This window comes from Echeneis naucrates, chromosome 4 (genome assembly GCF_900963305.1).
Source record: "Echeneis naucrates chromosome 4, fEcheNa1.1, whole genome shotgun sequence".
Taxonomy (NCBI): domain Eukaryota; kingdom Metazoa; phylum Chordata; class Actinopteri; order Carangiformes; family Echeneidae; genus Echeneis; species Echeneis naucrates.
Window position 1 is genome coordinate 19,886,569 of NC_042514.1, and position 14,512 is coordinate 19,901,080.

The following is a 14,512-nucleotide window of genomic DNA, read 5'->3' on the forward strand; positions in this document are numbered from 1 at the left end:
TATATTAGCCTCGATGTCCATTACAAATAGGAAAAGTGGGAATCTCTCCACCAAGTATTAACACAGATCTATCAGGAGGAAAGGTGATAGGAAATTGGACAAAAATGTGATGGGATTGTTCCTGGCCAACGCTCCATGCCTCATGGCCAGTGAACCACTTCAGTAGTTCACGACTTTTTGCATAATCCCGCTGACAAATAAACAAGCACAACAACCACATTGGGAAAAAGGATAGACGTAAAAGGGCTGCGATGCTAACTTTATAAACTACATTACCCAGAGTGCTATGGTCCGGCGCAGCTCTGTATTGGATCATTTCCGGTAAGGAAGTGCATCAGTTTAAACAGGTGTTAGCTTGTCTTTATATTTTTCCATCTTTCAATGAGTCTTACGTTGGGAAGATCATAGTCGTCGTTGACGTGTTATTCTGGTAAATAAACTTTTTAATATAAATCGAACATTTTCATTTTACAATCCCTCTGCTTCCGCAGTTTTACTCAAGCTAACTAATGCTAGCATGTTATTGCGCTATCGTCGCAACAGCTTCTTAAGCACGAAGTGTTTGTGAGCCTCTTAAAATGAATGACAGGCTTTCATTTCAGAAGTAATATAATATAATATAACTCTGAATAGCACAGATTGTCCCAGTTCCACCGGCCCAATCTGCACACTGTGTGTGAAGGATGTTTGGCTCGTGTGGACTTTGACCCCACGAACCAAACATCGGGACATCCTATTGATTACATATATTTGACATATGACATATGTTTGAAAGTAGAGGCGTAAATATGAAGTCAGTATAGACTGGGGTATGCCGCTTTCTGCAACATTGCAGGACTGGGTAAAGTAATATTGCAATTTAGAAGTAGCTCTTGTTACATAGCTAACAGATACAGAGCTATAGCTAGAGCTAAATTGTACTTGTTACTAGTGCTGATCATATTTAGAGTCAGATGGAAAGACCACTCTTCATTGTAATCAAGTTTTGTTATCAGTGGATGCCAGCTGGAGTTAAATGTTAAGGATATTTTGCATGGCCACACTAACTCATCATCTCTGCTTTAAAAGCCACTGTATCCATGGAGACACCAGAGCCTGGTCCAGCAGACGGAGAGGAGCGTTTGGTTGAGCTGCGACCTCGTACACGCTCCAATCCAGAAGGTGCTGAGGACCGTCGCAGCAGCACAGGCAGCTTGGGAGGCAACAACAGCAACCCAAACATATCTCAGCCGTTAGTGGGCAGTCGTGTGGAAGGGGAAGGAGAGGCTTCGACCAGTGACAGCCCCCCGATTTCCAGCTCCACCACCACCGTCCCTGCAACTGCAGCTCAGACTGCAGTTCCCACTGCAGCTGCAGTAGCCAGTGCTGCAGGTCCTTTATCTGCTGCAGCTGTTGCAAACAAAGAGAGGCCAAAGCCCGCACAGCAGCAGTCCACACTGACAACTGCCGTCCCTGCACCAGCAGAGTACCAGATCCGAGTACCCAGAGTCAACTGCCCAGAAAAAGTGGTAGGCTTAGGTTACAATACTGGTTTATGAGGTTCCACAGTAAAAACAAGGCCTCTTTTTAACCCATGGTTTATTTTATCTGATAATGTGTTCTTTGCAACAGATTATCTGCCTAGACCTTTCTGAAGAGATGTCTTTGCCAAAGTTAGAGTCTTTTAATGGGTAAGGTACAGTAGGTACAATATTTCACTGCCCTCATATTCCACCTATGTCATCGCTGCCTAATTGGATTATCTCTGCATTTAGATCTAAAACAAATGCCCTGAATATATCTCAGAAGATGATTGAGATGTTTGTCAGAACTAAGCACAAGATTGACAAACGACATGAGTTTGCCCTCGTTGTAGTCAATGATGATGCCTTATGGGTAAGTACAGGAGCATTTTGATATCCTCCAAATATTACATGCAATGCCTATCTGATGTGTTAAGGCAACATGTCTCCTAGTTTTTTGCTTTTTTTTTTTTTTGGATACTATCTTCTCTGTCCTCCTCTTATGTATATCCCTGTCAGCTGTCTGGCTTCACGTCTGACCCGCGGGAGCTGTGCAGCTGTTTGTATGATCTGGAGACCAATGTGTGCGAGTCCTTCAGTATCCTTTAAGTTATAACAAATTAAGAAACTGAAAGTGAGAAATAGAATGGTAAAGAAATAGTTGTCAAGTAGTAACCTTAACTGTCCTCCATAGACCTGGAAGATCTTCTTAATGTAATGTAAGTAACCTGCGTCTCTACAAGCCTTTCAGGCCTCATTTGCTTGACTTGGAATCATCTCTTGTTTTGTCTTTCTAGTCACCAGAAGATTGCGCTGCCACTGATGGAAAATGTTCAGACCATACCACCTCCTTATGTGGTGCGGAGTGTTCTTATCTACAGCCGACATGCAGGACAGCTTCAGTTCAACCCATCTGAGGCAGTTAATGTAAGCACAAAATATCAGAGATATTACATTATATTATATATATATATATATATATATTATATATTATATTTTTCATCAGTAGTTTAAACAGCTTTTTGTTTGTTTGTTTTTTGTTTTTGTTTTTTTGGAAAATGTTGAATTGATTCCGTTGCTGGGCAACAGATTTTTTCTGTTAATGTGTTTTTGGCTGCATCTTGTCTATTCAATTTTAAGTTGAAGTGAAGGTCTTGCTTGTTCTTCTACTGCTGCAGAAAATGTTACAGTCTCCATATTTCTTCTTTGACGTGGTCTATCTACATAACGGTGTAGAGGAGCTGGGGGATGAGGCCACCTGGAGGGTGAGTAAAGCAGCTGCTGAAGTGGGATTTGGTTGCATATCGTAGTTTGAACTAATGCTGTGGTTTTCATCAGGCATGGTGTCTCATTAGATTATTTACTAAAATAAAACCTGTACTCATCACCAACTCGTTACCCCTGTGATATATTTCACTCCATCCCACTAAGAATGAATCATTTAATCTGAAAATTTCCTTCCTCTAAATTTTCTGTCTCCAGGACAACTATACCTCTTTCTGCAATCTGGACTCAAAGGGTATGTGCTATCACTTTGAGGTTTCCCTGAAGGGACCTGCTATTGAGCTGCACAACTGCATGGCGAAACTCCTGGCTCACCCTTTACAGAGACCCTTCCAGAGCCATGCATCTTACAGTCTGCTGGAGGGGGAAGACCCTCAGGACATTGAGGCCACAGTCTAAAATGGTGTGGACTCACAAGGCACTGCTTCTCTTTGGATTGTACACACTAGTTTTTCAGGAAGCGGGTGCTGGGCTTCTCCACCTTTAGTACATTATTATTGGGGCTTTCTTCCATTCACAGCTACAGGTATTTCAGCAGGTTACTGGTAACAGTCATTGTGTTTTAGCAAGAGAATGAATAAGTCATTCACTGTTTTAAACTGCAGAAGTAGTGAAAGAATCCATTTGTTAGCAGGTAGTCTTAAAGGTGCAAATCAAACAAACTGCAGTACACGTGACAGTATTCCACGACCAGCCTTCTGGGACTTTAAAGTAATGAACTGTAATGCAATGTATCAATGAGGAACGTTTCCTTCCCCCTTAGATGGTAATTTTCACCTTTACCTGTTTTACTGTACATTTTATGAGTTGCTTTTATTTTATTTTATTTTTGTCTTGTGTTGCTCTTGTGTAACACACAATGAACAGAATGTACAATAATGGAGATGTGGCCTCATTTGATTTTGAGCTATTCTTGACAATGATTTTTGTGGTGTTGATGCTTTCATTAAAAAAAAAAAAGAAGGCCCTTTGTATGGCGTAGCTGTACTTGAAACATGTTGTATAGATAAGCTTTTTTAAAGCTGTTTCTGAGTATTAAAGGCTCACTTCATCATATTTTGCATCTTTGTTTATACGCCTAAATTTGTCCTATCCTCTTTTTTGTCAGAAGATGGCAGTAGACTTCCAACTGAAATAAATACTAGCTTTGAAATAAAAGTCTGGCAAAACATGACTGAGGACTGTGAAAGTTGGCAGCAGTTACATTTGCATATCAGTTTCGTTTTTCATATTCGAAATCATCAATTTTGCTCAGCATCAAATGGAATTTACAAACCTTTCTGCTTGAACCATTCATTAGTGTGAAAATCTGTAGCCCATGACAGGATGATAAAGCATCTACTGTCAACCTGCAGCGTAAATATTACTTGTGTTAAAGATATATTTTCCTATCACCCTGAAGGTGTCTGGACTTAAAAGGTGATTTTATCTTAGTTTGTAGCCATGTGGTTTCCTGTTTTTGTTCAGAAATTGATCATGTGTCTGCTCTGACTCCTGTTAGAGGCAGAAGATGGATGACAGGCATGCCTTCATAAAGTAGTTTTTTTCCGGCAAGGACAGGTTGTCAGGGGGACAATCAGTAGCAGGAAAACCCTGGGCTCACAGGACCTTTCCCCTTTCACACCCTTCCTCAGCATAGTCAACACATCATGAGCACAGATAACAGTGTAAGGGGGTGCATTTGTACTGCAGTGAAGACTTGTTTTCCCTCATCCCCGAAGAATGACAGGTCCCTATTGTTTTCATTCTTTCACTCCTCTGCAGCCATGACTCCTTCCTTTCCGTGCTTGGTTGGAACAGGATATGGTGGAATATTTTTTTTTGGGGGGGGCGGGGGTGTGGGTGGGAGCTGTACTTTTACTCCCTACATGGTCTATTTTGTTGATCAGCCACCAGGGACATGAATATTTCTTATGACAATTTGTTGGAACTTTATTTAACAATGGCACTGATGCGTGATCTTTCCTGGTTTTTTGTATGTCTGGTGCAGACAGTAGTGGAAAATAACTAGGTACATTTACTTGAGCACAGTACATTTGTAACATTTTCCAATAATTTATTTATTTAATTTGATGATGTACTAAACAGATGTCAAGGGAATGCAAGGCAAATTTATTAGTATAGTATATAATAGTTCAGGTGTCAGGGTAATCATTGATATTGGTATTTCTGAAGTTGCAATTTTTTCCTTTTTCATTCCTGATATAAAAACAAAGGATGTGTAATATGAAATGTAATATTACATTGGATGCACACAAGGATGGAGATTTTTTTTTAAGGCAAATATGACCATGACAAATAGTCACAGCAAACCAGACTTATTTCAGTGTGAATGTAAACACTTGACTCTGGAAATGTAAATGTATTATTGTGAACCGAACGCACGTTAAAACCCTATACAATTTTCCACTGATGAATAAGAGACGTTTGTTTTGTGAATTCTCTAAAATAATGCTGTGATCTGAGCCTTTTTTCACATAACATAAGTAGTATGTAATTTTCCAGGAAGATATTTTGTGCCACTGACAAAATCTAAGCTCAGGCCATGATGTGAGAAACATATATTTTTTAACGTATTAAGCCACGAATCCACAGCCAAAGAAGGCTTAGCATCAGTAATATTCCTGCTTTGTGGAGCGATCCACCCATGTCTACTAAGCATATGCTCAAAATGTACTTTTCTGGAGTAGGAGACATCTTTTGACCACAACAGACACAAATTATTGTTCCAAGGAAAGTGCTCTAATTTATGACTTATAAACTTGTATGAAAGTATACTTGAACAATATTCCATCTTCAAAACGCAGAAATCTCATTCTGCTCCAAACTCTATGGAAACTTTTGATGACTCTTGCTGTGGTGCAGCTTGAGGCTGTAACTGTTACAGAGGTCGATGAGGGAGGAGGGGAGGGAGGTGAGGGCTGGGCCAGGATGGACTGGAAGCATGCCTCCAGCAGCATTTATAAACATGGCCTCTATGCACAGCTAAGGGTCATTGTTTACATCCATCCTTACGTGCTATTTCTGTCTGTATGTTTCTGCACCCTGACCGTGCAGTCGAGCTGGAGGACAAATACATTTCAGGGTCAAGCTACCTACTTCTCTGCCCGTCACTGTTCATCTTGGAGACTCTACACCTGTTCAGCAGGGAAGATCGCATCACAGGGGGAAACTTTGGACTTTTGAAAATAATTCTTGTTTAAATCTACCAAAATCAGCTGCCATCATTTCACTTCCAACAAGCATGTACAGCTCCAACTACTCCCATGCCAAGTTTGGCCAGGAGGCAAGGGAGCCCCTGCATAAGTCAAAAGGAAAGAGCTGTGGCTACTACATGAGGATCATCTTCTTCTTTTCCTCTCTGATCCAGTCACTTATCATCATCAGTCTGGTGCTGTTCCTAATCTATGGGCAGCCAGAGAAGTCTGCAGTGGAGAAAAGGGTTGAGGTCAGTGGTTTTTTATTCCTTTAGAAAATCTGCTAAATCAAGAACCCAAGGAATTAAAAAAAAAAAAAAAAAAGTGTTTAAAATAATAATTTGTGTATGTTGGAGCTGATCCTCTGCGGAATCTCATAAAAGACTATATTGACTTCCAAGTGAACTAACAATAACTAAAACATCTCTTTTATTGGGATGGATCTTTGAAGACTGAAATTGAGGTCATTTCTGCTGCAGCCTTTGCTCAAGCTCATCATCACTTGTCTGTTGTGATGTGTCTCACACAATATGTTTTAGCAGGTTATTTTCAGTGCTGTAAAATGCAGTCCTGGTGATGCTGAGTAATCTGAATGCTTTTCTGAAGGAGCTGGAGTTGAGTTTTAACAGGCTGAGCGAGAATAACATTCAGCTGATGAAGGAGAAAGGCGAGCTGGGAGCTCAACTGGAAGCCTGCAAAGCTGAGAAAGCTTCCCTGGAGAAAGAAATGGAGAAACTTAAAAATGATGCCAACAGCACACAATTTCAGCTAAAATTTAGATTGGTGAGTGGGTAAAAAAAAAAAAAGACATTACAGAAGGTTTTTTCTAAATGTGCTTCAGAATTTTTATTTGGGGTAATTTACAAATGATATATCTCTTTAGGAGGAGTTTTCATTATTCTTTGGGTCACCCTGGTATTAAAATATAATCCATAAGCATAATAAGATCTTTTTTTTTCCTTTACAGTCCAGTTGTGAGAGAATGAGTGCAACCACACTGAGCATGATGGCACGGCGTCCCACCCCTCCCATCCAGGCTCCAGCTGTACTTACTACAAGCAGTATGCTCTCCAATTTTCTATTCTAATTTTTAACCACTTGCAATAGATTACTTTGGCAATGACAAATGCATGTATAGGAATGCTAAAGAAAGGACACAATGATTAGGTGTTATCCATTTCAGATACATTTAGGTAGCTCTTTAAACTCATTTAAAACATGAATAAACCTTTGGATCACTGGCTTGTAAAGAATCAGTCTCTGGTTTTTATATATAGCTGGTTTAGTTGGGAGATTATTGATGAATGACTTTCAGAAAAGAGAAACTATGACTATAATACCAAAGGAATGGTATGAACATTTCCCTCCCAATCTGGAACTCCTAAAGCTATTGTTATTAATCTCTAATATGAGTATTTATTATTAATGATAACGAATGAAAGGGTTAGGGTTAAATGAAGTATCTGTTTAAGAGTTCTCGTATTAATAGTGTTCTTCTGTGAACTCTCCAGGTGAAGTAAAGACATTGCAGAGCCTCAATGCTCAGCAGAAAGCTATGATAAGTCTCATTGAGGCAAACTTCACCCAGACAGTTCATTACCTGAGCCAGGAGAGAGACAATGCCCTCAAAGACCGAGATACACACCACCAGGATGCCATCTCCATGCGCAAGGAGAACACAGTGCTGAAAGAGCAGCTTGTTACCTACACCGGGTACGGCACTGTTTGTGTGTAAAAAAAAAAAAAAGAATGGAGATAAATTTTGTTTATTTAAGTTTTCTATTTATTTATTTATTCATTTATTTTTGACTAGGAAATGCAAAGAGGACTTTGCAGAGTCTTTGAATGGGATCACAATAGTGACCAAAGATTTCCTGAACCGGATCAACAACCTGTTCCCTCACCAGCTAACCTTTCACCTCACATGTGACAGCCAGCAGGAGCAAATGGAAAAGATAAGAAACAGCTGCACAAACCTGTCCAGAGATGTTGAGAACAAGTTCCAGTTGTATCTCGACAATGTGGGCAACAAGGTGAGTGGCAGCTCTGTAGATGTGCGTGATCCTTGGATGAGATGTTACAGTTTTAAACGACAGATACGAAACGTGTCCGGTGCTTTGTCCTATATGTGCTGGAATACACATCTTTGAGCAAAATTTCATTAATAGTAAAAACAATGTAAGAGTTAGGTTACCTACATATGAATGAAAATCCTGCTCGTTTGAAAGTACAGACACATCTGCAAAATGTAGTTATCGTATGAAAAGTCGAAGTAGTTGTTCTATTGAAAAGGGACTACAGTGAGAGTAACACTGATGGATCAATGTATAAGAAACATCAAATTTAATGTGAATTTTGTTTCATTTTACGGACAGTTTGCACAGTGGATCCCAATCTAACAATCCCGGCCCCTCCTGGATAGCTGCAGATAGCTTCTTAACTTACTGTGAAATACTGGGTACTTTTTGTAGCTTTGTTGATGTTTTCTCAAGCTTTATCAGTTGGGAACCAGGGCCTTAGTCTTCACAATGCATTCTAAGATAAAGTTCTCCGATAGAAGCAGACTCTAAATATTTGCCTCTTTCCTGAGCAGACGTATAACGTTGAATAAAATGGATATATTGATAAAGTTGATGTAAAATAAAGTACCATTATATTGGATATTATATATACTCCAAAGATTTGGAAAAACAAATTGAATAGGAAACCTTTTTCTCAAGGGAGGAAGTCTACTCACTGCCACATTTGTGATAAATCTTGCTAAAGAGACAGACATCCTCTGAGGCAAACCCAGGGTCAAAGCAGAGGTGACGTGTGGGGCTCTCCCCATACAGCACTTCTGTGTAGGATAACAAAAACATAAACCCTCAGCAAGTATACAGAGTCTCACTGAGGGGTCAGGAATTATCAATTGTATTCCAACCTGTTCAACTTTCTTTTGCTGGTCAGTAATATTGTTTTCTTCTGTTGGATTTGAAGATATGAGTGTATAACATGAACCAGCACTACATACGTGCTCAAACAGCAATGCGTATCGAGACGTGACGCAGAAGAAGAAGTTTATTAATAATTTATCATTTTATAATTTTAAAATTTTTCTTTGAAAGTAACTACTTTTACTACATTGAACAATTTATCATCAGAATAGTTGTAGAGTCATGCCGATCAACTAATCCAATCATTTAATAAGTTTGCATTCACGTAGGTCTCTTTATAAAAACAGATGTTCACAAAGAGGATCTATAAAGCATAGATACATCCCGTGTTACTGAGCCTCAGACGTTGAGAGCTACTGCGAGCCTGGTTATTGACGCTTTATGGATTATTTTAAAATGAAAACCTTTCTGGAGATGATCAGGACTTGACAATAAGTTTTCTAAGAATATAACAGTGGCGAAATCTTAACCATTCTGTAATTCCATGATTTTGTATTGTCTTGAGAGACTGCGACGGCTTGTGACCATGGATTGCATTAAACGATTTGGCTGCGTAACATAAGGTTGATTCTTAAAAGGAAAATTAACATTAACAAACCCAATTCTGAAAAGTTTGAGACGCGGTGTAAAGTGCAAATAAAACAGAATGCATTGATTTGCAAATCTCATAACCTCATATATTTTGGGGCAACACAAAAAGGATGGGAGTAGGCCATGTTACACCCTCTTCTTTTGACAACAGTTCATAACTGAAGAGCAGCTGCCCGTTTTTTGGAAGAGGAATGTTGTCCTGTTGTGTGATATATGACCTGCAGTATTTCTACTGTATAAAGTTTAGAATAATAATATTCCATCCCGGAGAGAAAATTCATCTGGATGGATCATGTTGCTCTAAAGCCCATATGTACCTTTAAGCATTGATGGTGCCTTTCCAGATGTGCTAGCGGCCCACTCGAGAGGCACTAATGCAATCCCATACCAACAGAAATGCCAGCTTCAGAACTGAATGCTGATAACAAGTGGGATTTTCCCTTTCCTCTCCAGTCCACAGGACATGGCGTCTAAGGTTTCAAATAGAATTTCAAATTTCATTTTGTCTAATCACAGAACAACAGTTTTCTACTCAGTCCATTTTTAAATGAGCTTTGGCCCACAGAAGACAATGGTGCGTCTTGATTATATTTACATATGACTTTTTCTTTGCATTTCATTACCGAGTCATGCCGGGTAATTCAGGCCTGATGGCCCAAATATCACAGGTACCCATTATTGATTTTTGGCCTTGTCCCTCGCTCACAGACATTTCCTGAGATTCTACAGAGATCTTTTAATGATATTATATTCTGCAGATGTGAGATATGCATTGAATAACATTGTTTTATAATTAGTCCACAGTTTGTAGACGCAGTTTGTTGCTGATTGGTGAACCTCCGCTCAACTTTACTACTGAGAGATTCTGCCTTCTTTATACCTTATCATGCTTGTGAATTGTTACCAATGAACCTCATTAGTTGCAACATGTTCTCCCAGCTGTTTGTTCTTTGTACCACTTACTTGTTTCATATAGGTGTAAGTAATTTTTCACGAAACAGTAAAATAGCTCAGTTTAAGCGTTTGATATGTTGTCTATGTACTACTGTCAAAAAATGCAGGTTATGGATATGAGATTTGCAAGTCATGGCATTTAATGTGCACAAATTCCCACCTGTGTTGGAATTGGGGTGGTAAAAATAGGCACATGGTAAACAGAAACTGGTAGTCCTGTTGTCCCACAGCAGGAAGGTTGTGTGTGTGGAGTTTGAATCTCCTCCCTGAACCGGTGGGGGTTCGCTCCAGGCACTCTGGTTTCCTCCCACAGACGAGCACCTTCTGCTTAATTAACAAGTCTAATTGCACGCAGGCGTGCGTGTGAGTGGTTCTTTGTCTCTGTATGTCCTCTAATGGATAAGACGTATAGATAATGAGATGATACGTACAGATCCAACAAAAACATGATCACATTCACTTTCTCTCTGTACATACATATATTGTTTCTGTGTATTCTTGTTGCAGGTTGCAGAGATCCAAGCCAAGTCAAGTCGTATGGAGGTGCAGAACTTGCACCTGATATCTGACCTGCAGCAGTGTGAACACAAGCACAGTGAGATGGTTGCTGAGGCGGCCAAGGAGATGCAGCTCAAGCAAAAGACTCACGATGACCAGGTAGACAGCTTTAAAGTGGAATGTATGGCATACCTTGGGGACTTGGGAATCTACAGGATGCCATCAGATATTTTCCTCAATGATAACAATATAATGTTCTCTGTTTTATCCATCACAACATGAACCACATCCATACAGCATACGAAGATGTAAAGGGAATAATTCACATTGTCAATTAAAAGTAACATGATTTTTTTTTTTTTTTTTAAGGTGGAAAAATTACTGATGGAGCAGAATCGCTTGAGAGAGCAGAAAAAGCTGCAAGAAGACAATTTAGCCCTGAGAGAGAAAGAACTTAAGATCCTTCAGCAAATGCTCCCAGCTCAGCCTAGTTTTAAGGTAAAATAGATCATTTACTCCATGCACACGTATGAAAAGGAATGAGTCATAATTCATTCATTCATTCTAAGTTGTGTGGCAAAGTGGCAGAGGACAGCTGAAAATGTTTGAGGGAAGGAAATCATAGGTTCACATTTTACCCAATTTTGAACTCCATCATATCGAAAACACTAAGTAGTTGTGCAATGCTATATTAAATAATTAATACTGGAACGATTGCTTTGTTTTGCAGTCTGGTGTTCCTAAAACATCCAATCTCCAGGCCGCCCCACAGCAGGACAGAGGGACTGTACCTAACTGGCCTTTTATTGGAGCACAGGGCAGAACTTCAAACCTTCATCAATAAACTGTGTGTGTGTGTGCGTCTATGTATATAAGTGAAAAGGAGAGAAAGAGAGAGAGAAATTAAATAAACGATCTAAGCAGCAGCTGGTCAAAATCTTTAATTATGGTCAAGGTCATCCAATGCTTCCTATTCTGCACTGGACCTTCATTTATGTAAGCAAAGAAGGAAATGCTGTCCCACCTGTCTGACCTCCAAACCCGTCCATATATTAGTGTCACAAAAAAGCATTCACCCCTTCGATGTTTTCATCTTTTATTGCCTTTATAATTTGAGTTTTTTGACAAACAATCTCTTAAATGTGAAAGTAAACACATTTCTACAAGGATATATGAATTCATAAAAAAGAAATATTCTAAAATAATTGACTGCATAAATATCTAACAACTTCAAGCCAATATTCACCTTTGGCTGCAAACAAAATCTGCTCAGGCTCTGACAGGTCGCACAGGGATGAGCAGGCCTTTTAAAGTCCAGCCACAAATCCTCTATTGGACTGAAAGTCTGGGCTTTGAACATTCACCTCGTTTTCACCATTTTGCCCTCTACCTTTAAAACCTTCTACGGCTTGTTGGAGAAAACCAACAGAACACCATGATGCTGCCGACGCCATGCTTTCTTGTGGGGACCATGTGTCTGCTGCGACGTGCAGCGCTTATTGTCCGTCAAAATGAGCAGCTAGCCTCATGGCCAAACAACTCTTTCATACCGAAGAATCCTTCAGTTTGCCCGGGGCTTTCCTGGGACTCTCCACCATTCTCCCATGAAAGATTTGACGTTAACCTGGCCAACAGTTGCAGAGTCTCACCCAGTTCAGCTGCTGAAGCTGAACTTCTTCAGTGTAATCATAATCATTTTTTGTTGGCTTCCCTCACTGGTCTCTTCTTGCCCAGTGAGTGAATTGTGAGGACAGCCTGCTCTAGGCAGATTTGTACTTGTGCCATACTCCCTCCATTCTTCCTGACTTGACTCTTTTTTTCACTTTGACATTAAAGTTAGTTCTTTTGTAAATTTTTGTCCAAATATACAATGTATTTTACTGTATATTATATATGAAATCATAATGCTACATGCATAAATGCCCTTTTCATCTTCACTCTACCCTCTGTACTTAGAATATTATTTACTATTATTTTAATTTTTTTATTACATTTTTTATTTAATACCTGTACATTTCAGTTTTTTTTCTGGATTTATTTGACCTTGTCTGTAATCACCCATGTGTTATCAGTAAAGTTGGTTTGTAAGAGTGTAGGTACAGTCTGCCCAAGTGCAGTTCTGTTTTTCCAGCTCCCCCATCACATTGTTTTTTCACCACATGACACAGGACATTTCACCATTTCACCATTTTCACCATCGTAGTTTAGCTTTGTGACACCCAGTAAAGCAGAGGCTTATGAGGCTTATAATTTAGCGAGAACTAGCAAAAAAAAAAAAAAAACTGTACATATGTTGTGCAGCAAACAAATCAAAATCTGAAATGTATTTTGAAAACTGCATCAAACTCCAAAACTCAAACGTTTTATAGACTTACTGCGTCATCTCGTTGGTTGTATTAATAGTTAATGTTAATGTTTTCTTTCAAGGAAGCATCTTTCATCTTTCAGTCTTTCAAGTAAGATGAAATGAACCAGCAGTGTAGCAACTGATGGGACTGGTAGTGCAACATTAACATCTGCCATGTAACCCTTCCCCAACCCTCCTCATGCAACCTGTAAATACAATAATAATGTAAATAAATACTTATAGACCTTATATTACTGGCATAGTTGTGCATGCTTTATACTCCACAGAGCCTTTGCACAGTTGGACATATTTTCTCTAGCTCATTGTGGGTAGTGTAGTTAGGAAAGCTATCCATCCATCTAAAGTGTTCAGTGGGGAGGGCTGCATGTGTTGGGGAGGTTAAAACCTCATTTTTATTGGCTATAACATGAGCATCAAAACAGACATTCAACAGCTATTCATGCTTACGTTATGCGCATATGGGCAATTTAGAGTGTACTCTGAGGCGCATGTCTTTTGACTGTGGAATACAGGCCAAGGTTAGGCAACATTCCTAAAGACTGCATCACCATGCTGCATTTTAGGAAAACCAACCTGGAAAATCTTTTTATTGCCATGGTGTTCAAATTATATGGACCAAAAAGAAAAAGACTTTGAGGGTAGTGTCCCTGATCTCCTGTGTCTTCCTGCCGTTAAAAGTCTATCAAAGACTCTTTTGGCAGCAGATACTTACGTGCCTGCTATAAACAGAATACTTTTGGAATAGCTGCATTTATGTTTCCTAGTGGTTTGCATACAGCTTTGAAGTTCTTCAACATGGCAAAACCATGTGGCAGATGACAAAACCCACATCCACCAAGTCATAAATACATCATCACAGAGTTATTAGCAGTTTTAGAGCATGTAAAGGATATCAAAAACAAGGATGGACATTTGGCATGCAGAAGTTTAGATGAAGCTTATTTATTTGCTCATTTATGCAGCATTTTACAAGCAGGGTGGCGGATATATGACCTGTTTTTAAGCTTTACTACTTCTTTTGTAAGCACAAAGTGATGAGCTCATCAGCAATTTAACTGCACACTCACACCTTGGGTTAAGTGTACAAAGGTATTTACATTGTCCGTAAAATTACCACCTGAAACTGAGAGGAGCAAAATAAAACTAAAATAAAAAACAAGCAAAAAACACATACATGTTGAT

General features: G+C 39.3%; 2 protein-coding genes across 2 annotated transcripts; both read left to right on the forward strand.

Moving 5' to 3' along the window:
• Positions 1–315: 315 nt before the first annotated feature.
• babam1 (BRISC and BRCA1 A complex member 1) lies at positions 316–3,938 on the forward strand. Its single transcript, XM_029500741.1, has 9 exons — positions 316–430; positions 1,069–1,508; positions 1,612–1,670; positions 1,755–1,875; positions 2,022–2,100; positions 2,197–2,221; positions 2,300–2,429; positions 2,681–2,767; positions 2,985–3,938. The coding sequence occupies exons 2-9, from the start codon at positions 1,080–1,082 to the stop codon at positions 3,183–3,185; spliced, it is 1,131 nt and encodes a 376-aa protein (XP_029356601.1). The 5' UTR covers positions 316–430; positions 1,069–1,079; the 3' UTR covers positions 3,186–3,938.
• A 1,851-nt stretch (positions 3,939–5,789) lies between these two features.
• plvapb (plasmalemma vesicle associated protein b) lies at positions 5,790–13,277 on the forward strand. The gene is made up of 8 exons (XM_029499865.1): positions 5,790–6,234; positions 6,590–6,766; positions 6,951–7,044; positions 7,495–7,696; positions 7,797–8,016; positions 10,972–11,121; positions 11,332–11,460; positions 11,693–13,277. The coding sequence occupies exons 1-8, from the start codon at positions 6,031–6,033 to the stop codon at positions 11,804–11,806; spliced, it is 1,290 nt and encodes a 429-aa protein (XP_029355725.1). The 5' UTR covers positions 5,790–6,030; the 3' UTR covers positions 11,807–13,277.
• Positions 13,278–14,512: the final 1,235 nt, after the last annotated feature.